Source organism: Heloderma suspectum, chromosome 4 (assembly GCF_057233095.1).
Source record: "Heloderma suspectum isolate Gila_16-S chromosome 4, 16-S_ref, whole genome shotgun sequence".
NCBI classification, from domain to species: domain Eukaryota; kingdom Metazoa; phylum Chordata; class Lepidosauria; order Squamata; family Helodermatidae; genus Heloderma; species Heloderma suspectum.
Genome location: NC_139461.1, coordinates 199,181,708 through 199,204,367, shown reverse-complemented (window position 1 = coordinate 199,204,367; position 22,660 = coordinate 199,181,708). Strand labels below are relative to the sequence as shown.

The following is a 22,660-nucleotide window of genomic DNA, read 5'->3' as shown; positions in this document are numbered from 1 at the left end:
TTCCACTGCATTATATTGGAGCCTTGCACCATTTCCTTGGTTTTATTCCTCCATCTCCCTTAACTGTTTATTTTTACAAAGCAACAATCAGTAGCAGGCTTTTAAAATTAGACACTAACCTTTATAATGTCTTCTGTGGTCCTTTCAACTGATTTAAGCTTCTTCAGTATGGCTTTTTCTTTAACTGAGATGGTTAGTTCTTCTTGTTCAAGCTCCTCAATTTCTTTCTCAAGTCTGCAGATATACAATATTTGAAGAAATAATGTTTAACAGTATGAATTGCAATGAAGATCATGAATAATGGGTGCAGACTAATCTCTTGTGCATCAGTGGGTTTGATTTCAAGCCCATTTGGTTATAGCCGGAGTGGGCAGAAGATAGATTGTGAGCTACTGGTAGATCTCTAAGTGATTTGCAGTAGATCAGCAAGGGTTTTTGACTCCCACCTAAATTAGGCTGTAGGAAGCTCACTGGGGAGGGAGTGAATAACCTCTCTGCACCCACACTCCCAGCAATCTTGATATGGATCACTCTTGAAAGAGCCATCAGGATTGTGGGAAGGGATTTTTGTAGTGGCTGGGAGTCAGGGGCACATTTCAGGCCCTGGGGGCTGACATGTAGTCCCTGGGCCACAGGTTGTATACCCCTGTTCTAAGTGTATGTCTTCTGCACCTGGTTCTGGTTGGTGGATCTTGGGCCCCACCTACATGAGCCTTTTACTCCGGGGCAGCTGCAAGTCGAGGTCCCTCAGGACAGATGATGCAGTCGCCACTTTGCAGCCATCTGTGGTTTTCTCCCGGAAAATGCGGATTTCCAAGGAGGTGTTTTGCTGCGATGTTTTTTGTTTGCTGTGGGTTTCCCCGCAGTTGCGAGCCATCTGTCCCTTCCCCAAACTGACTTCGCATTTTGCAGTGGGCGTGTTGTAGGCGTGCATAGTGCTTGCGTCACTCTGACGCCCCTTTACTCTCCCCCACCCTTCTCAGCTGTGCAGTTACAGAGGCACTGAGAGGCGTTTTCATTTATTTAATCACACTTCTGCACATTTTTGCAGCTTTGTATCTTTGCAATAGTTGCTTTTGTGCATAAGGGCTGAGGGGTGTCTTGGGGGAGGACCAGCTTCGCTCCGGCCACCATTTCGGAGCAGTGGGTAGGCACGTACCAGTCACGCGAACCATCACGAGAGTCTCAGGCTGGGGAACTGACAAACAGATGGCGTGGAAATGAAGGAGCACAGAACACCCACTTTTTACCTAACGAGGGATGGAAAGACACAACAGTATCCCCTAAAATACAAAACAACCACTCAAGTGTCACACCCCTATGCTCATAGGACTGCACAGCTGCACATTAAAGTATAATGGCAAAAAGAGGGCATGGTGGAGTCTGTTAGGGAAGCTTGCAGTAAATCGTGAGTGTTCAAACCAGAAGCTAGTTTGAAGCCGCAATGTTGCGCAGTTGTGAGAGGTGAAGGGTGAAAGTAGTGCCATGTAGATGGGGCCCTGGAGTTGTAGTAAAGAACAAAGTTGATCCAACAAGCCTGAAATCTGCCTACCCCTAGGTTAGATTTGTGATCCTCAAAATGTGAGTTGGGAGAATGCAGAGAGAGGGCTGCCTTTCATCACTGACTAGGGCTGTCCATCACTGGGAAATCCAGGGGTTTTTTTGGCTCAGTGGAGTTCTGCAGAATGTATGACTCACTTTGCATCTGTGAGCTAAGCTGTGGGCTGTTCTCTGAACTCTGGAAACTTTTTTGTGCGTTTTTTAAAAGAAGGTTCCCCAATATGCGCAAAATGCAGCTGAATCACGGCCAAATTCGTGCAAATTGTGCAAATTCTGCCATAGTTTACAGAAACTCCCCACCACCACCAAATGTGCAAAACTCCCAGAAAATCTACGAACTGGCCTGACTCATTGCAGATCGAGTTGGGCGCTGCAACAGCCAGCAAAACAAAGTCTGTGTGCCGAGCCTAGGAAAACCCATCAAACTCCACCCTCCAAATGGATTTCTTTGACATCCCTATCACTGACTATTCAGAGACAGCAGAGAATGGAGCCTCATCAAGTGAAATTGCTGAATTAAGCTTCAGTCCGCTCCCTACTATCTCCCAGTAATAGCCCAGTCAGTGTAATGAGGAACTGGAATGGGTGAAGAAGGCCATTCCATTTTATATTTTGTACACCATCCTTTTTCCATGTTAGCAATATATACAGAATTAATATTAAAAAAAAATTCCCAGCAGTTGCAGTGTGGTCTCTGGAATTACTTTTATGTAGCTTGGGTATGAATGCATGTTTTCAGCTGCCAAAATTAATCTGAAATGGATGATTGGATTGAGAGTGCTGCTTAAAAATATGCTTCACAGCATCCTTGGTGACAAATTCTACTATCAAATTAGCACTAGTTCATATTGTCTTATTTAAACATGTGCTAAGCATAGGACATGATAAAATCAATACAGGGTAAAATGGTATTTGCTGGTCTCTGTTCCTTCATGTAGCATCTCATATACCACATGATTATCTGTATCTAGTAGTGGGTTGAATCCTTCTTGTTAGGTAACCTTCCGGCTTTTTATACTGATGATATTTTATTGGGAATCTGCTGACATCTATCCCAGTAAAAGCCAAGATACATTTTTGGGTAAGCATCAAAATGGAACCCTTCTGGAAGGAGGGAGCTTGTATGTGAAAGATAAACAGAAAGCTAAAAAGGAAACAGCAGGGAAACAAAGCTAAGTGGTCCAATTGTATTTTAAAAGGCAATGTCAGATTGCCTTTTAAAGAGAAGACATACATCTCTCCTTTGCTCTATACAGTGGTGTTTCCTCCCACCCCCCCGTGGGGGGGGGATAGGGGGGAAGGAAACGTCAAAGGAGAGATACATGCCTTCTCCTTTACAACGCAGGGACCTCAAAGAGGCCTTAATGTGCACATGTAAAAATTCAATGTGTGTACACAACAAATGCACAATTTCTGCTGTATATTTTTGCCACATGCATTTTCCCTACACAACGTAGGGAGCATGTCTTTGCTGTTTTAACATATGCGGACCTGCCTTAAATGACGCTGGTGTTGACCAACCGTTTTTAGAATTTCCTGCCTCTGATAGGATGTGATGCTTGTAGAGTATTCGCTTCTAAAAAAATTCTTCCAAAGAACTTGTAGAGAAGTCTTAATGAGACCACAGAGGATTTCAACAGGTGTTGCTCTGTGCTCCTTGGTAACATTACAGGGGGTTGTTTTGATGCTAATTCCATGTTTCCAAATCCTTCCTACTCACAGTATGTGGGAAGCCTATTTCCATGGTTGCTGAGAGACCTGCGTTGATTATGCTTGGCACCTCAGACATAGATTATTTAAGGGTGCAATCCTATGCATGTTTAGATGGAAAAAAGTCCTACAACTCCCAGCATTCCCAAGCCAACATGACTAGCTGGGAAATGCTTGGAACTGTAGGACAAGAAGCTGTCTTATACCATGTCAGATTCTATGATTCTATTAAATCTCAACCATGTGCAGGATATTCAGAACCTGATCTTTTAAAATCATACCTTTTGGGGGGAACAACAACAAAAGTTAGATGTATTATTGAAACAGGAGAATTCAAATAGCCGGCCCCAGAGACATTAATCCCCCTGTTCAGAATAGAAAATTGATCAGATCACAAAGCTTTGAATGGTAGAAAAATAAAAAGAATCTGTGCTGCACCTGAGGATGTTTTGTTCCAGCTCTATCATCCGTTGTTGATCCTCTCGATTCTGGTTTTGCATTTCTTCTTGTTCTTTCGGAGTAAGCGTATTTAATCCATCCCAGAGCCATTTCTCACGCAGAGCTTTTTTCTATACATATTTTTTTTAAAAATCCCATTAGCAATTTCCTTTATTGCACATCTAGCACAAATTACAGTGTCCGCTATGCATTGGCTCCATCCTGATGAAAAACCAACCTGTAGGACGAGTTGAGTGATGTCACTCAGTGCCCTCTTCAATGATACCACTTCTTAATGACTTAATGACATATGAACTAATTTGTGACATCACCCTGCTTTTCCTTCCCTTTTTAAAGGGAGGAACTGTTAAACAGTCTTACTTGTGCAGGAATGTATTCCAGTGTTGTATGTAGGTGCCACATGAAGTACCTAGAACTTTCGAGACAATGGGTAGTATGCAATGATGTCGCATATAGTAGTACTGAATTAAGGTCACTGTTTGATCACTCCTTGCTTGGTGTATCTCAGGTGAATGTTTGAACTGTCTCAATTGAAAAGCAATGTGTTTGAATTGAAAACATCCTGTGAGATATGAAGCTGTTGTGATTAATCTATGTTTGCTCATTCGTACATGCAAGTTACTGCTTGCTGCTACAGTTGATGCATGTCTGAAACCCCCCTCCCCCACTCTTTAGAGTGAACAACTTAAAATTTTGGAAATGCCTGAACTTGGAAGCATTGCGCAATTGATAACTTCTTACTGCATGTCAGTAACATATTGACATGCAGTAACACAATTACGGTTGCCTTTGGTTATCCAGATACCTCATTCTTCTACTTTGCAAACATACCACAGAAGAACGCAGCCCTTGCTTGTTAGAGGTTGCAGAGGCAACAACGACTTAAATGCCATGACAGCTTGTGGTAAATTATACCATATAGAGGCTGCTAACACAGTGTGATGCAATTTGACTTTCAGAATGGCTCAAATGATAGAATGCTATATTTGCCTTGTGTGGTTCACATTCCACCATATCATTGGAATTGAGGAACATGAACTTCTATCATTTAGGCCTCATGAATGCTTGGGATGCACACAGGCCCATGAGGTAACCAGAAGCAAAGAATTCCCATAATACTTCCTCAGCAGCCAACCATTCTATAATCTGAAGTAAATTTTGCTTGAGGCATGACATATGCTTTATATAACATTTTAAGGAACATTTTAAGGGGTAAGAGAGCTAAAAGGTTCCTTTTAAAGGCTCTAAAGAGGTTCTTCGGCCGACATCCCAGTAATAATCTCTTAAAAGGATAAAGTCTATCCTTCTATGAGGTGGTACTTTGCAGCCAAAGATGGAGAAGCTCCATACAGTCAGTAAAAACAAGACCTGGAGCTGACTGTGGCTCAGATCATGAGCTGCTTCTTGCAAAATTTTGGCTTAAATTGAAGAACGTATGGAAAACCACTAAACCATTCAGGTATGACCTAAATCATATCCCTTATGAATATACAGTGGAGGTGAGGAATAGATTTCAGGGATTAGACCTGATTGACAGTGTGCCTCAGGAACTATGGACAGAGGTCCGTAACATTGTTCAGGAGGCAGCAACTCGATCCATCCCAAAGAAAAAGAAATGCAAGAAAGCAAAGTGGCTGTCTGATGAGGCTTTACAAGTAGCTGAGGAAAGAAGGGAAGTGAAAAACAAGGGAGAAAGGGAAGATATATCCAACTGAATGCAGAGTTCCAGAGAATAGCAAGGAGAGACAAGAAGGCCTTCTTAAATGAACAATGCAAAGAAATTGAGGAAAACAATAGAGTGGGAAAGACTAGAGATCTCTTCAAGAAAATCGGAGGTCTCAAGGGAATGTTTTGTGCAAAGACGGGCATGATAAAGGACAAAGAAGGCAGGGACCTAACAGAAGCAGATGAGATTAGGAAGAGGTGGAAAGAATACACAGAAGAACCATACAGGAAAGATCTTAATGTCCCTGATAACCATGATAGTGCGGTCACTGAACTTGAGCCGGACATCCTAGAGAGTGAAATCAAGTGGGCCTTAGGAAGCATTACTAACAACAAAGCTAGCGGAGATGACAGTATTCCAGCTGAGCTATTTAAAATCCTAAAAGATGATGCTGTTAAAGTGCTGCACTCAATATGCCAGCAACTTTGGAACATTCAACAGTGGCCACAAGACTGGAAAAGGTCAGTTTACATTCCAATTCCAAAGAAGGGCAATGCCAAAGAGTGTTCAAACTACCGCACAATTGCGCTCATTTCACATGCCAGCAAGGTGATGCTCAAAATCCTACAAGCTAGGCTTCAGCAGTATGTGGACCAAGAACTACCGGAAGTACAAGCTGGGTTTCAAAGAGGCAGAGGAACTAGAGATCAAATCGCCAACATTCGCTGGATCATGGAGAAAGCAAGAGAATTCCAGAAAAACGTCTATTTCTGCTTCATTGACTACGCTAAAGCCTTGGATTGTGTGTATCACAACAAACTGTAGCAAATTCTTCAAGAGATGGGAGTACCAGACCACCTTACCTGTCTCCTGAGAAACCTGTACGAGGGACAAGAAGCAACAGTAAGAACCGGACATGGAACAACCGATTGGTTCAAAATTGGGAAAGGAGTACGACAAGGCTGTATATTGTCGCCCTGCTTATTTAATTTATATGCAGAGTACATCATGAGAAACGCCGGGTTGGATGAATCACAGGTTGGAATTAAGATTGCCGGGAGAATTATCAACAACCTCAGATACGCAGACGATACCATCCTAATGGCAGAAAGCGAAGAGGATCTCAAGAGCCTCTTGTTGAGGGTGAAAGTGGAGAGTGCAAAAGCTGGTTTGAAACTCAACATTTAAAAAAACTAAGATCATGGCATCTGGCCCCATCACTTCCTGGCATATAGAAGGGGAAGAAATGGAAGCAGTGACAGATTTTATTTTCTTGGGCTCCAAGATCACCGCAGATGGTGACTGTAGCCATGAAATTAAAAGACGCTTGCTCCTTGGGAGGAAAGCTATGGCAAACCTAGGCAGCATAGTAAGAAGCAGAGACATCACCTTGCCGACAAAGATTCGTATAATCAAAGCTATGGTTTTCCAAGTAGCAACGTATGGCTGTGAGAGCTGGACTATAAGGAAGGCTGAGCGCCGAAGAATTGATGCATTCGAACTGTGGTGCTGGGGAAGACTCTTACGAGTCCTCTGGACTGCAAGGAGGTCAAATCAGTCAATCCAAAAGGAAATCAACCCTGACTGCTCATTGGCAGGACAGATACTGAAGCTGAAGCTCCAATATTTTGGCCACCTAATGCGAAGAGAAAACTCCCTGGAAAAGACCCTGATGCTGGGAAAGATTGAAGGCAAAAGGAGAAGGGGACGGCAGAGGATGAGATGGCTAGATAGCATCACCAATGCAATGAATATGGACTTGAGCACACTCCAGGAGAGAGCAGAGGACAGGAAGGCCTGGCGTGCTATGGTCCATGGGGTCACGAAGAATCGGCCACGACTTAACAACAACAAAGTATGGTTAGGATATGAGAAATCTGATTGAAATCAGTGGAAGATGAAATTTTAGTATAGGGGCTGCATGCCAGCAATAAGCAGACACTCATTGAGTGGTTGGGCGATTCAGAAATATCGTAATATTCAGACATATTTCAGATAAGTGCTTTCACCCACTCTCTGGACAGGGCACACTTTGTGTTAAGATTCTTTTTTATGAGATTGTAAGGGTGGTTGCTATTTTCAACAAATGAGCATTGTAGGCTTTTAGTTTTGCTCAGTTTTTAATATGACAACAAAATGTCAAGCTGTCCTTGCAAAGCCAAGTCTGAGAATACACAGTCATTTTTTCCCCTTCCCATTCATGTCAGGCTGGTAATTTGATCCATTAGTAATTGGAATTCTGTACCAAGGAACTTGGCAGGTTTGGTTTCAGTGCAAAATCTGCAGATGCTTCTGCTATGCGTGGGAAGCAGGGTCAAAACATATTTTCATTTAGAACCATTAACTTAATTGACTAAAGATTTGCCAGATAAAATAAAGTATAAGGATTTTAGCAGGATCTTCTGTTTGATGCTTTTTGTTGAATCTCATTGTTATAGTGTATAAAGTAAAGTGCTGATATCAAAGTGAACACACTCTGTCGGAAGAATTGCAGCCATACTTTTAGTAAGGTATTATTTCTGGCTGTGATCTCATTTTCACTGCACAACATGACCAAATAATACAAGCGTATTATTTATGTGATTTCTGAAATGCCCAGGGCTTATTAATAAAGGCTATTGTCTTCTAACTGGTAACACTCGAAATGCATCTGTAAATCTAAATAAACACAAACTCAACCTGTAAACATTAAGGAAATATTGAGATTTGTGAATAATATTTGTGATTTGCCCTGTATTGTTTATGTATTGACTTATGCAGGGCTCATTCACACATACATATTTGTCAAGTGATTATTGCATGTGCAAATGGGCCAGCACAAGTTTGACATCGTAGTGCTTCAATATTCTCCCTCACCAACACAATTGCTTTTCAATGAAGTCCAGTCAAAGATTCAGCTGCCAGCCATTAAGACTATTAAGTGTAGAGAAATCAAGTGACATACATGCGGGTATGACTCAAGTCTTGATACTCTTAAGGTGAAATCCTATGCATGTTTAGACAGAAAAAAGGCCTACAGTTCCCAGCATTCCCCAGCCAGCCTGTCTAAACATGCATTGGATTGCACCTTTAATTTTGGTTTCTTGCATTTTGATGCAATGAATTAAGGAAGGAAAGAAGACAATTACTTGAGCCTTCTCATGGGGCATGTTACCTTCAAGTGTTGATGTTTTAGTTTTTCTTCTTCTACTTTAAGGCGTTTCTGAGTGATTTCTTCTTGCAGTTTCCTCTTGTCCTGAAAATTGCAAAGATGGAAATGGATTTCCCCCCTTTAACAAACAAACAAACTTTTAAAAAATCAGGCTTGCTTTAATAACAGATTTTGTTCCGTTACAATTAAAATCAGTATGAGTTTGGCCATTGGATCCAATGGATGCAAAACCAAGACCTTAGAGCAAATTGTGCCTCTGTCCTGAAACATAACACAAAGTCTAGCATGCCTGTATATGTACTGTGAAAGCATTGCCTATGAAGAATACAAGCCCAATACTTCCCAGCATTTGACTCTAGTTGCTGTGGCTTGCTTCAAGTCAGCTGGAGGCTATGTGGTTGCAACAATGCAACCCAGAAGCAATGCTAGCTGGCCAGAGCCTGGTAATTTTAGATGATTGATGAGCTTGAGGGAGCATTGTACTCTCAAGGCCCCAGAAGTGCTGCATGTTGGCATGCATGCACTCACAGGCTATATCTAACACACGTTATCACATGGTCTCAAAGGCAATTGCATTGAGCAGAAGTCTTTGTAATCATTCTCAGATTTAGGAATTATTTAATATACGCTAAAGGATTATGTGGCGCTGTTTCAGACCCTAGCAGTGTTGTCTCAGTTGCCTGGCTGTCACAGAGGGGCTGGGCAGGCAGAAGCACATCTGACTGCTGTTGACTGACTGACTTTGATCCTAAGGATTGCAGATTGCAATGGGCTAAGATGTTCTGATCCTAAGAGTCTCCGACTGCCATTGGCTGAACTGCTCTGACCCCGTAGGGGGCAGCCAGAAGGTCCTAGGAAAGGAAGGACAGAATAAGGTCTAGGAAAAGGGCCTAGGAAAAGAAGGTTGTAAGAGGTAGCAGTCCTGAGATGAGGAGGAGAAGGCCAAAAGAAGTTGTTTAAATGGTGAAGGAAAACTAGAAAAAAGAAGGGGCAAAGAGGAGAGGTGCACAAAGTTCAGGAACTACAGAGGTGAGGCTCAAGTTCATATATTCATTTGAAATAACCAGCCCAATTTCAGGGTGCTTCTAGGCAGAGGGCTCCTAGAGCTACCAACCGAAAGGCATCGTGCAGCTATTGGGGCTATTTGAATGTAACGACCACCCATCAATTTAAAAACCGATGGGTTGTTGGGGATGTGGCAGCACACCCACCTCTTGCACTTCACCATACAATCCACAATTGGCTCTTTGGTAGGATGTGCAGTGTGATGTGCAAACCCAGACCTCTCGGTTGTTTAGGGGCTAAACAACCCAGCAGTTAACCTATGGTTTGTTAGCCTCCAAACAACCCAGTGCTCCAGGTTCACAAGTCATGCTGCACAACTTACAAAGGAGCTGATCGTGGGTTGTATGATAAAGTGGAAGAGGTGTGTGTGTGCGACAAACCATTGGTTTTCAAAACAGTGGGTTGTCATTATGTGTGAACCACATCGTTCTGTCCTTTCCCCCCTGAATAGGTTCTTCCTGGTAAGAAAAAAGGGAGAAGAAGTAGTGGGAAAACATGGTAGGGTTATGAATTGAAGACATCATCATCTGGACCCATTGTAAATTTCTGAGACTAAGGTAGGCTGACTGCACAATAAAACCTCATCTGGAAGCACCATTTGGCTGCAGGCCTCTAGTTTCTGCTAATAGCATAAGGAAATCACTCATTAAATGGAATCAGTTCATCTGACCTTAGTCTACTGTTGTCATATCTATCTCATCACATTCAGTGACTAGGGCATACAACTGCCCTGCTTGTAGAGGCATTTTTTTTCCTAATCCTTGGTCATGGCAAACAGTTGTCTCACTTGTTATATGTAGTAGCTGAACATATGCATCTGGTGCAGTGTGAGTTGGGTGTACAATAATTCAGCTTGTGCTTGTGGCAAATGAGTTGGATGATCCACTCGCTATTAATTTTCCTCATGGCAGAAAAACAAAAAGTAAAGTGGTTGCCATGGACAGGGTTGGCAACATAGCACCTGATCATAGCTATGTAATGAGAAAGTTCCAGAAAACAAAACCTTAAACCTATCAGAGAAGAAACCAAAATCAATGTTGGCTACAGGCTTTAGGGGCCCTTGGGCAAACGATGTTCAATGGGCCCCACTCCTGAGTGGGCCCATCTCTTCGCTGCTGCTGCCCATTTGCTTGGCTGCTCTGGATCCAATCCACACAGCTGTCCAGAGGGAAAGGCCAGGGTGAGTGGAGGTGTTTGCTGCTCCTTTTCTTGCTACTCTCACTGCTCACTTGCTTAGAGAAAGCATTTGCCAAAAAAGAGGAATTGCATCACCAAAAAAAGAGGACAAGACACTAATTTGCATGGCATTTGCATATGCAAATATATATGTATTAGGTGAAAATTTAAAAATAAGTATAGTTTAAACAGAAGTAAATACATCTCACCATAGTGGGGAAGACTGTGGCCAGGTCATCTGTGCGCCTGCTCAGTCTGCTGTCCAGGCGCTAAATGTTGCTGGGTAGCTTCTAGGCCTCTGCTGGGTCTCCCTCCTTAGGCTTCTTTGACTTTAAACTAGACTTTAAAGTCTAACCCTTTTAGACTTTAGTCTAACCCTACAGCTGATCCAACAGAAGAGACCTTCAAAGAGAGAACTGTATTCTGCCAGCTCTACAAACTAGGGGTAGGGCACCTAAAATAGGATGCCTGGCCACCCTAGCACTTGTGAACAGGTAGCAAAAACAAGGAGCAGTGTGGCCAGGCCCTCTGTGAGCTTACCATGGGCCCCCTTTTTAGGGCATGGGCCTCAGCAGGAATCTAACAGTGCCAGCCCCTGACACCAACCTGGAAATAAAATCTGTACAAAAATGTTCATTGTACTTCAAAATAGTGAATTCTTTTTTGTGTAGATGGTAAGAAACAGATGGTGGAAATGTACTATATCTGTGACCTGGAATTAAACCTTTTTGCAGGAAGAAAACAGATGTTAGATTGTACAAGTTAATTTATTTGCTAGAACTGGAGGTGGGGGAGAGAGAAGCTGTCTGTTCTTTCCTGCTTTCAGCTACTGGAAAGAGGAATAAACTTATCCCAGAAAAGAAGAAGTTAACACAAAAATGGAAAGAAAATATCTGAACATTTCTACACTACAGACTTAAAGCAGCTTTATACTATTTCAGTGGTCATGGCTTCCCCAAGAATTCTGGGAATTGTAGTTTGGTGAAGTTTCAGAGACTGCTCTGTTAACATAGAGATCCTTGGCTCACCTCACCTCACAGAACTACAATTCCCAGAGTTCTATGGAAAGAGGAAATGACTGCTAAAGTCCATAGAGTAGATTCCTCCTTTGAGAACAGATCTCAGGGTTGTTTGGCAGGGTGGCCTTTTAGTTCTTTTATTTTTGGTACATATCAGGTGCCTAGTTCAGAGTTGGGAACAGAATAAATAAAAGATTTTATGGGTGTGTTTAATATGAATGTCCTAGACATGCAAGTTATTTCTATATTATTTTTGTCAAGTGCAGCTGTCCTGATTATTTTATTTCATTGACCAAAAGCTAGGGAAACCAATCCAAATATATTTGATCTTATTTCAGGAGACAATTCTCCCATATCTCAAAAGATGCTTTTTCACTAGTACCACACTGAGAAACAACAAGGAGGAAGTTAATTGAGGTTAGATTGGTAGGAGATAATTTCAGTTACAGAGGTTTTAGCAAGCAGGCTGGGTTCTATATTCCTGTTTGTATCTCAAGGCTTTGAGGAATCTTCACTGCAAATAGGAGTAATTTCTGGCACACATCCTACCTCATTTGGGAAGTCAATAATATGGTAGTCTGTATTTACACGTGTCCTTCTAATGTTCATATACTCTGCAAGGTCTTCTTCTCTTCACTGAACCAAAGCACTCACATCTTTAAGAAAAGAATGCTTGCTGTGGGTGGCAGTGGTCTTCAGAGAGTTCTATTTTTAAAAGTGTGTTTACTAAGGTGCACTGCTATAGCAGTCTGGGGTGGTTCAGTTAATCCAGATTTCAGTCCAAATCCTGCTGTCACTTTCTGAACTTCACACATTCCTTTCTTCCTAATGTCACTATATAAATGGCCTTGAAATAATCCAGTCATTAACTGTGTAGGCCATCAAAATTAGTTTCTCAGTTAAAAACAAACTCCCAAATAGTGCTCACTTTTCCTAGCTGAGTGTACTTACAGATATAGCTACACACAGGGAGATTTTCCTCTGCTGCTGGGTGAGCTCTTTTTCCTTTTGCCTTAACTTCTCAAAGAACACACATTCTTTCTATTTCTAGGCTGCCTGAAGAAGATCTCCCATCTCCTCAGCTTACAAGTCAATGTTTCTTTTATTAGAAACTCCCTCTTAGGACATTTCTGTAAAGCCATCTCTCTCTTCTCAAACTCCTTCTTAAAACCCACTGTTTCTGTGGGATTCCCCACACCCCATATTAACCAAGCCTAAATGTATTACTGAAATAAATGTACACTTTCCCCATCATTTACTCTTGCCCCCATTTCCCTGACCTCCTTCTGTTGTGTCCTCATGCCAGATTTTAGATTGCAAACTTCATGGGGCAGGGACCTGTCCTCTTGTCCTCTGTACGGTACAATGCATGTTGAGGGTGCTATATAAATAACAATTAGATTATCTACAATTGTACAACTGCTAATATATTAAAAGCATGCTTTATGAGGAAGCAACTTTCCTTCTCTATTTGCTACTTGGACATGGAAAAGCCCTCTATGTTTCTTGTGGGGCACTGTTTAGAAATGTGCTATTGCAACCTTACAAACAAGCCCACCAAAGTTAGTAGCTTCCAAGCATTTTAACAGCTTGTCCCATACTTAAGTGGGACATTTGTGGCACAGTAATGGCCTGAATGGAGAGAGCGGAGACCCAGCTCTGTTCCAGGTTTTTTTGTTTAAGTCCTTGTCTTTTCACCTGGGGTGCTTCCAGACAGACAGCTCCTAGCACTACCAATGAAAAGGTACTGCGCAGGTATTCTGTTTCTTTTCTCCCTACTCTGTGTGTGTGTAAACAAAAAAAGAAGTGATGCGAAAACATGGGAAGGTAACAAGTGGAAGATGTTATTGTTTGGATCCCCCTGCCCCTAAAATCCCATGAATGAGGCAGGGCAATTGCATGATAAAAACCTCATCTCAGAGCCTCCCTGGAACAAACTCTTCATTCACCATGGGCTACAAATTGTATGTATTTACAAGCCTGGCTAGAGAGTATGTTTGTGACATTGTCAGTTCATCACTAAGAAATCTTGCTGTTCATGGATGCAGGGCTGGCTAAGACATTTTGCTGCCTGAGGCAAAAGGCAAGATGTATCTCCCTTTCCCACATTCCATGTATAGAAGCCAAATGGACTAGTGGTTGGATCTTACTTCAACAATGATGTTGGGACTGGGTGTTTCCAGCCTTCCTGAGGGTGGTAGGCTAATTTAGGGGATGGAGGGTAGGCCCTATAGCACACACAGTTCTGTCCTGCAAGACCTCCTTGCCACCCCCCAGCATCTGTTCCTGAGGCAATTACTTTATTCTGCATAATAGTAGGGCTGGCCCTGGATAGATGGAGAAAAAAGAGGTTGAACTAAGGGCTAGGGAAGCAATTGAAATCTGTTGCTCCTTAACTTTTTAGGTTTTCCTCACTTTCTGGCCCTTGGCTGCATAACTCCCCATGGGATGCATTGGGAGCAATGGAAATGTGTATGAAATAATCCATTTCATGGAAAGAACTGGATTTTTTTCCCCTGAAGGATGTGTCTGGCTTTAGAAGCCTTCTCTTGGATCATGATTATTATTGGATTATGATGCCAACGACCAATCATAGCTCTGTCTTTAAAGAAAAGTCAAGTCCCTCCCCCCCCAAATGAACTAGTCTACTGGCCTAAACTTGCCATGACATGAGAGCAAGAGGGCTATATCCGGGCAGTAGAGATGTGAATATCAACACTTTTTCTTAGACTAGTTTCCCCCCGGTATCTTCTTTCTCTTAAGAAAAGCAAACCTTTGAGGCAGCTTCTTCCAAATCCTTGGCATGTATCATCATCATTATTGTTATTTTATTTTATTAGTACATTTATCTCCTGCTTTTTTTTTCTCTTGCAAGGAACCCGAGGCGGCTTACATGGGCCTCCTCTTCTCCATTTTATCCTCACAACATCCTTGTCAGGTTGGTAAGGCTGAGAGTGAGTGACTGGTCCAAAGTCACCCAATGAGCTTCATGGCTGAATGGGGACAAGAACCTGGGTCTCCCCAGTTCTAATTCAACACACTAATCACTACACCATACTGTCCCTAAATGAATGCAATCTAACCATAGCATGAACTGATTTGAATTCCAGATATGATGCTTTAAAAAACAAACTCTGGTGTTGACATGAACCATCAGCAAATATACATTCGTCTAAGCAGAAGACTCACTGCCCTGGTTACTTCTCTTCAGGCGGTGGAATTATTTCATTCCAGCTTTCATAGCTTTTTGACCCAGTGTCCTTCAAATGCATGCATGTGCCCACAGCTCTTTGCTCCTAATGACAGCATCACGTATGCCTGATATAAAACATAGCACGACTCCTGCGTCTGCTACATTCAGTGCCCCGGACTTAACTGTCAAATCGCACGCACACTGTAAATGCAATTCATACACAGAATTATGCTGAATCTCCGAACTTTGTGGTCTGCAAAGCCAAACCAAATAAGAAGAGAAACAAAGGATTTCAGTCAATACGGAGATAGGTTTCTACTGCCTAGTTACCTTTAAGCTGCTTTGATTATGGTTTTCTAATATATATAATCACGATAAACACTTACTGTGATGGCCTGGAATCTTTCCTTCAGCAGTTCAGCTTCTTCCATTCTAGAAATCAAACAAACACACAGGTTGGGAAGCTACAAAGAGATATCACATAGATTCTGGTAAGGAGGAGGAGGGTTACAAGGCAGAAGCTTCTGAAGGGTTATGATCTAATTCCACAGAGGACAGAGAATTCCTGACTTATGCAGAGCGTCTCCAAACAGATGAGCAAGTCTGGTCAGACAGACACATGTAATGAGGGTGTGCTGAGGAGGCAGACATCCAGAATACTGGCATGAGTTGACTGACAAGTTTGAACGGCAGAGCACAAGCCCTTTTCCTTCTGCAGCTGCCAATTCTTTGTTGTAATAATATGCACACTTTGCATGCCATACATTAACTATTAACTGCCCAAGCAATTCTCTACTCCTTCTCCCAACACAGAGTATACAAATCATGGCTATTTAATTTGCAATGAAAATTCTGCTGCTGCTGCTGCTGCTGCTGCTTCTTCTTCTTCTTCTTCATCATCATCATAGGTGAAATAAAAAACGCTGACATCTTTAGCCCATGCTTTAATGTTCATTGAGTTGTCATAATAAAAATAGTCACTATTTCTATATTTATTTTAATCCACTATATTTATATGGCTCTTTTCTACAGTACAGTTTACTGTACAGTACAGTAAACTGTACCCAAATCAATTCACAATAAATGTTAATGAATCGAAAGACAAGATTTGAAAGAAAAAATCCCAGTTTGTTACAAAACATATCAATAAAAAAAATCTAATATAAAAACAATTCAATATCAACAGTGTCTATAGCACATTTGAAAAATTTAAAGATTTATCTTAGTAATTCTACTTACAGGAGCCCTCTAAGGTATTTTACAGATGAGGACTAGTGGCTGAGAAAATTAGCTTGCCTAAGAGCTTTTCTACGTGAGGCTTTTATTGTGTACTCGTCATTCCCTACTCACGGTGGTTAACGGGTTCTTTAGACAGCGTCCTGATCCTCCAGTTTTGCTTGTTTTTAAACAGCACTTTCAGCAAGTTTTTTTTAGAGCAGGGAAAATGCAGTGCTATTAGTGAAAGGAAATGCTTTTTCCACTTGTGTAATTGTGCTATTCCACTATATCACAGTGCCACCTAGACGATATTTAGTGGAAAAGCAGGAAAGGCGATGCTCTTCGTGTAGTGCTTGGATCTCAGTTCTGTGACAAACCCAGAGGTAGATACAGCAGATTAACAGTCTTGTGTAGAAAAGTTCTAACATCACCCATTTCAGGGTTCAGGTAAGATTTGAGCCAGAATATGGCTCCTGTCTTGTTAAAATCTGACCATAATACTCCAGGCTGTTGCACACTAGCACTCTTAGCTGCTATGCTCTTGCACGGGGTGGGCAACACGTGCCCCCAAATTAAAAAAAAAAAAATTTAAAAGGCGTTCGTACTGGCTACAAGTGAAATTTAACTCTTGGAAACAAGCTAAATTTAATCCTTATAGCACTGTGAAGAACGCCCCCTTTAAAAAGTTTTAATTTAATTTTTATAAAATTAATTTTATTATTTTTTAAATGGCATTTGTACCAGCTACAAGCTGAATTTAACCATTGTAGCACTCTGTCAAGAGCGGTCCCCCCTCTTTTAAAACTTTTTTTGGGGGGGATGCCCCATGGGGGGGAGGTCTGGGGGGCAAGAGTGTAGATGATAGAACCATCCCTACATTTTAAAATACATTTTATAATTTACATAGATATGGAGTTACGTGGTTTGACAATCTAGCAATCACCATGGCTTGGTCCAACTGGCCTGATGAGTTGGAGTGCTGCTCTCTGGACATCATCTAGGTGGTGCAATGCAGCCCAGGTGTTGCAGTGCAGCAAGAATCAGGCCAGTCACTCCTTGCACTGTCCTGGTGATACAGGGAGTAACCAGAGTCTTTGGTCTGAGCCCCCTTGGCATTGATCAGATACATGGCTCTCAGCTCCCTATGTATACATGGGGCACTAGTTTCAGTGGGCAGTTCAGAGCACTGTGCATCTCCGCAGTGCTAGTAGAACCAATCCCTACCTTGCCTGCTGCCATGTCTCCTTCTGGTAAGGACATGGAGGATCTCTTCCCACTTGGCTGTGGTTCAACAGCAGCTGCCAAGTACTACCTCATAATGGTTCTCTAGGCTGCAAGTCTGGCAATGCTAGGGGCTTCTTCAGATGGAGCTTTTATCCTGCTACTGAGATTGCTCCCTCATGGAAGTTTGCCGGCCCTTTACATGATGTCATGAACCTCCAGGGCGTCTCCTGCACAAAATTACCTTTATTCTGTTTTTAAATAGATCGGAGATCATGAGCTATTAAATTATCCCACTTGTGTTCTGCTTGAGTTCCCTCCATGAAAAAGGAAAAGCCTCAATAAGAGGAGATAGATCACAGTGCCATCTAGCGGCTGTATAATGAAACATAAGGAAGACTCAGATAAGGGGGAGAAGGAGGGGAAAAGGGCACAGGGAGAAGGAAGCACATGTAAAGGGAGTCTGTTGTGATCTGTTTTGGAGAAGCTCTCAGGAGACTCATTCTAGTGGTGGGTGGGGCTAAAGACAAAGGGGGTAGGGCCAAGAAAATCAAAATATTTTAGCTTAAAGCTTTAACTTCTGGTAAGTCAGACTTAGGAGAGGCATTTCAGTCTTTTAGAATGGAGAAAAAACTGCACAATAGCAGGAAACCACCAAACGATTGATGGTTAACAGAAAGGGGATGGGGCAGGGGCAGGGGATGCGGCTATCTGGGGGAACACTGGAGGCCAGATTCGACCCCTGGGTCTGAGATTCTGCCCCTGGCACACCCCAGTTGGGGAATGAGCTTCCCAGACAGGGTCGCCACGTTGTGCTCTTTCTGGCAGCAAGTGAAAACCTTTTTATTTCCCCAGGCATTTTAGCTTTTTAGTCTTTAGCTCTGTTGTTCTAAATGTGTTACTTTATTTTAAATCTCTGCATTGCTGCTAGATTTTATTGCGGTTTGTACTTTATATTGTAGTTAGAAGCATTTACATTTTACATTGCATTTTATGATGCATGCTGTGGTTAATTGCTGCGAACTGCTCAGAGAACTTTGGCTATTGGGTGGTATAGAAATGTAATTAAATACATAAATAAAGCTAGCTTTTTGGAGTGAGTTTCACAGTGTATGTGGGATTATAACCAGCTAATAATGTTCCAAACGATACTGATATATTATGGAGATAGTTGCCTTTTGTAAGCCACCCTACATAAACTGAATGGCATGATACATTGTTTTAAAATCCCAAACAAATAAATAAAGTGTTAATTCAGAATGATTAAGGATCATTAAAATGCATAGAACTGAATGAGTTCTTTTCATTATAGTTGGATCTTTGTCCTCTGTAGGCAAGAACAAACTTTAGTTTACAGCTTTACAGTAACGTTGAACGTAGCTTTACATGGCTGAGAAATTTCACAAGTTCCTTACCTTTCCAGTTAAAAGGGCAAGCTTTCTAAAAATACACACAAAACCTGCAGAACAGGTAGTATGATGAAAAATAATATCTGCTTTTGGGGGGGGGGGGGACACCCTTGACAAATTTCTTAAAAGTGGAATCTGAGTAGCTTAAGATATTATGTTTGCCTGGGAATTGTTCCACACCTTCAACATCATGTAAATGTCCCTTTGGTATCTTTGTAAATATGTGTGGACATGGACATCATTACCATCCTCTTTTTGTTTCCCCACATGCGTAATTAATCTAGAGGTAATGGTGCCTTAAAAAAAATAGTGCACTGGTTTTGCACCCTTAACATCTGAATTATAAGCAGAAATCAACATGGAAACATTTCCCCGTTGCTGTATTCCCATGACACAAAAGCGTTCACTTGTAGATTATTTTTTTGGCCTGTTTCTCTTTGGCTGTTAAAAGCACAGAATCTCTTCCCACAGAATGATTCTACTAAAAGCATTGCTCTTCGGAACCCCAATCATCTCCTGTATATACTTCCCTGGATCCTATGGTCATCTTTTGAGGCCTTTCTCCAAATGCCCTGCCAAATGAGGTGAGGCAGATGGCTACTACAGATAGGGCCTTTTCTGGTTATGGAATGTTCTCTCCAGAGAGACTCACCTGGTACCTCCACTGTGGTCTTTTCATTCTTTTTATTCTCTTGGGCTTTTCAGTCTTTCAGTTTTAAAACATATGTTTGTGTGTTTTAGATCCTTGCACTGATGCTGTCCTCTGCTGTTGGTTTTACTTTTATTCTGTAGCTTTTTAATCTGTTTGAATTTGACATTTTTAAATTATATTTACATATTTTATGGTTTTGGGGTGCAATCCTATGGGGATAGTCAGCCGCCTCTGAACTTGGAGGTGGCCGACTATCGAATGCAGGGCGGGCGGAGTACTCTGAGCTCAGTTCCCATAAACCGAAAAATCTGATGGCCATCTAGACACTGTCTAGCAGTCATAGGATTGCACCGTTAATCATTATTTTGTGAACCGTCCAGAGAGCTATGTCTATCCGGTGGTAAAGTAATGCAGTTGTCATGGCTGTAATGGACATTCAGCTTTGGCCAAAGAGACTCCATCTTAAGTCTGTGGCCATAATAAGATTAGGGTAAGAATGTAAGGCAAGAATACTTATTGGAAGGCTTAGCTTAATGCAGAAGGTGAAAAATAACAGGATGTAGTTTGTGGGTTTCTCTAGTTTCCTATAGAGCTTGTGATCAAGCTAACATTTTCCTGTCTGTCATCATGACCTTTATGAATTTACATCTGGGCTTCAAGTAGAGAAGCGTAACACATTATTGCTTTGTATGAGAAACCACAATGATGAATAGCAAATACAGGTGGGGGGAGCACAGAGGAATTTGGTTTAGTGTACGATGTTATCAACTATAACTGTTGCAGAACTCAAAGTCAGAGAGACCACGGAGTGAAGGAAAAAGAGTTTCTTTATTTAACGCTCAGGCTTAAGGCTGGAATCACTTCCAAAGAGCCAGAAGCCCCGATTTACATCAGCACATTGTTTTTATAGATATTGTGACACATAGGAAACGGCTCCTCCTCTCCCTCCCATGTGGGGTTGCAGTCCTCAACATTTCTTCTCCTAGCACCATTGTTTATAATACAAGAAATGGGTTATAGGGTAGCCATGATAAGCAGAGAACAGAAGAGAACAGCAGAGAACAAGATATACAATTCTATGACCTTAGCCTTTGTTGACAAGATAAGAAATTCCTGTGTCTCGTCAGCTTGCAAACATATATTTCAGAGAGCAAGAGCTCAGTAAGAACATGAAGCATCTTAGTCTGACCCCCGATATGGCTGCTACATAACAAAGGGTTGAAAGTTCCGTTCTTGGTCACTCAAATGTTTCAGGTGAGCCATTGTGGTGCAGTGTCAATACTCTGTCCTGAATAAAGTTTTTGGCGAGTGCAGACTGTGTTAGTGTGGTCCTTGAAAGTCCAGCTAAGCTGCTGACCATGACAGCTGGGGGCTCATGCAGGATCTGGCATTTGGGGTAAGTGACCAACCAAGGTCTCATGGGACCCCGGCTGTCCCGGGAAAAGAGGGAAACCATTTGAAAAATACCCTTAAGGGCTCAGATTCCTAGGAGACAAAGGTGTGTCCTCGTCCCTTGCCCAGTTTCACAGTGGCAATACGGTTCTGCCCAGGATGGACTATTGAAATGGTGAGCTCCATTTGAGGCTCGGAAGTCTCTTGTTAAGACAGGGTGGTCTCTGGACAGGCCATAGCAACTTGGTGAAGTTGCCACCAGGAAAGGGGGGCTCCAGGAAAAGGCACGGGTTTGTTTGTCTTGTTTCATCTGTCTTTTGTGTTCCTACATCAGCAAAGACTCCCTGTGAAAGCCACTAGCCAATCCAGGCAGTGAGCTGGAACAATAGCCAGTGCTTTGGTGAGGGAGGTGTTGTATTAGTCTCTGTTTACTGAGGAGATGGGGTCAGGACAAAGTAAGAGGATTCCCGTGCCATCACCAGGAATGGAGTTCCTGGTGACAATTATAGTCCCAAGACATGAAAATGGTTAAACAAGTGGAACAGGGACATTAGAGGAGTCTCTAAGCTCTGGTTCTCAAATGAGGGCAGTTTTAAATTAGAAATCGTGTATTTCAGAACCCAATCAGAGGGTCAAGGATAAATCAGCCTCAGTGGGATATATATTATGATTGGTATGCAGAGACTAGTAAACACTTATTTGAAACAGAAATTAAGAGTCTTCAGAACTCTAATCAGAAATTACAATACAGCACCCCTAGACAAGATTTACTGATGATGGGACTCCTGAAGATTTTCTTTTTGATGCCTGTAATCAGTAACCCCCTTTCATGGATCACTGCCTTGTTGTGGCGAAGCGGCTTGCGTAACTCAGTGAAGCCATAAGATATGCCGTGCAGGGCCACCCAAGACGGACAGGTCATGACGGAGAGTTCTGACAAAATGTGGTCCACTGGAGAAGGAAATGGCAACCCACTCCAGTATTCTTGCCAAGAAAACCCCATGCAACATATCACAAGGCTAAAAAATATGACGCCGGAAGATGAGCCCCTCAGGTCGGAAGGTGTCCAATATACTACTGGGGAAGAGCAGAGGGTATTTCCAAGTAGCGCCAGAAAGAGTGAAGCGGCTGGGCCAAAGCTGAAAGGGCACTCAGCTGTGGATGTGTCTGGTGGTGAAAAGAAAGTCCGATGCTGTAAAGAACAATATTGTTTAGGAACCTGGAATGTAAGATCAGTGAATCAAGGTAAGCTGGAGGTGGTCAAACATGAGATGGCAAGACTGAACATCGACAGCTTGGGAATCAGCGAACTAAAATGGACAGGCATGGGCGAATTTAATTCAGATGACCATCATATCTACTACTGTGGGCAAGAATCCCTTAGAAGAAATGGAGTAGCACTCATAGTCAACAAAAGGGTGGGAAAAGCAGTACTGGGGTACAATCTCAAAAACGATAGAATGATCTCAGTATGAATCCAAGGCAAACCATTCAGCATCACAGTAATTCAAGTCTATGACCCGACCACTGATGCCGAAGCAGCTGAGGTTGATCGGTTCTATGAAGACCTACAACACCTTCTAGAACTAACACCAAAAAAAGATGTCCTCTTCATCATAGGGGATTGGAATGCTAAAGTAGGAAGTCAAGAAATCACCGGGATAACAGGCAGGCATGGCCTTGGTGTACAAAATGAAGCAGTACAAAAGGTAATAGAGTTTTGCCAAGAGAACACGCTGATCATAGCAAACACTCTTTTCCAACAGCAC

General features: G+C 42.2%; 1 protein-coding gene across 3 annotated transcripts in view; it reads right to left on the bottom strand.

Moving 5' to 3' along the window:
- The window catches only part of PALMD (palmdelphin), an 85,300-nt gene that overhangs the window by 15,517 nt on the left and 47,123 nt on the right, over window positions 1–22,660 (bottom strand). Inside the window, exons 2-5 of one of the 3 annotated variants that reach the window (XM_084851892.1) lie at window positions 15,386–15,431; window positions 8,550–8,630; window positions 3,709–3,839; window positions 120–234 (exon numbers count right to left, since the gene is read on the bottom strand). In XM_084851892.1, the coding sequence (XP_084708018.1) occupies window positions 120–234; window positions 3,709–3,839; window positions 8,550–8,630; window positions 15,386–15,430 (372 nt within the window). In that variant the 5' untranslated portion in view covers window position 15,431. Of the gene's footprint in view, window positions 1–119; window positions 235–3,708; window positions 3,840–8,549; window positions 8,631–10,996; window positions 11,745–15,385; window positions 15,746–22,660 lie in introns of those variants that run through there. The other 2 variants (XM_084851891.1, XM_084851893.1) reach the window with 2 other exon arrangements.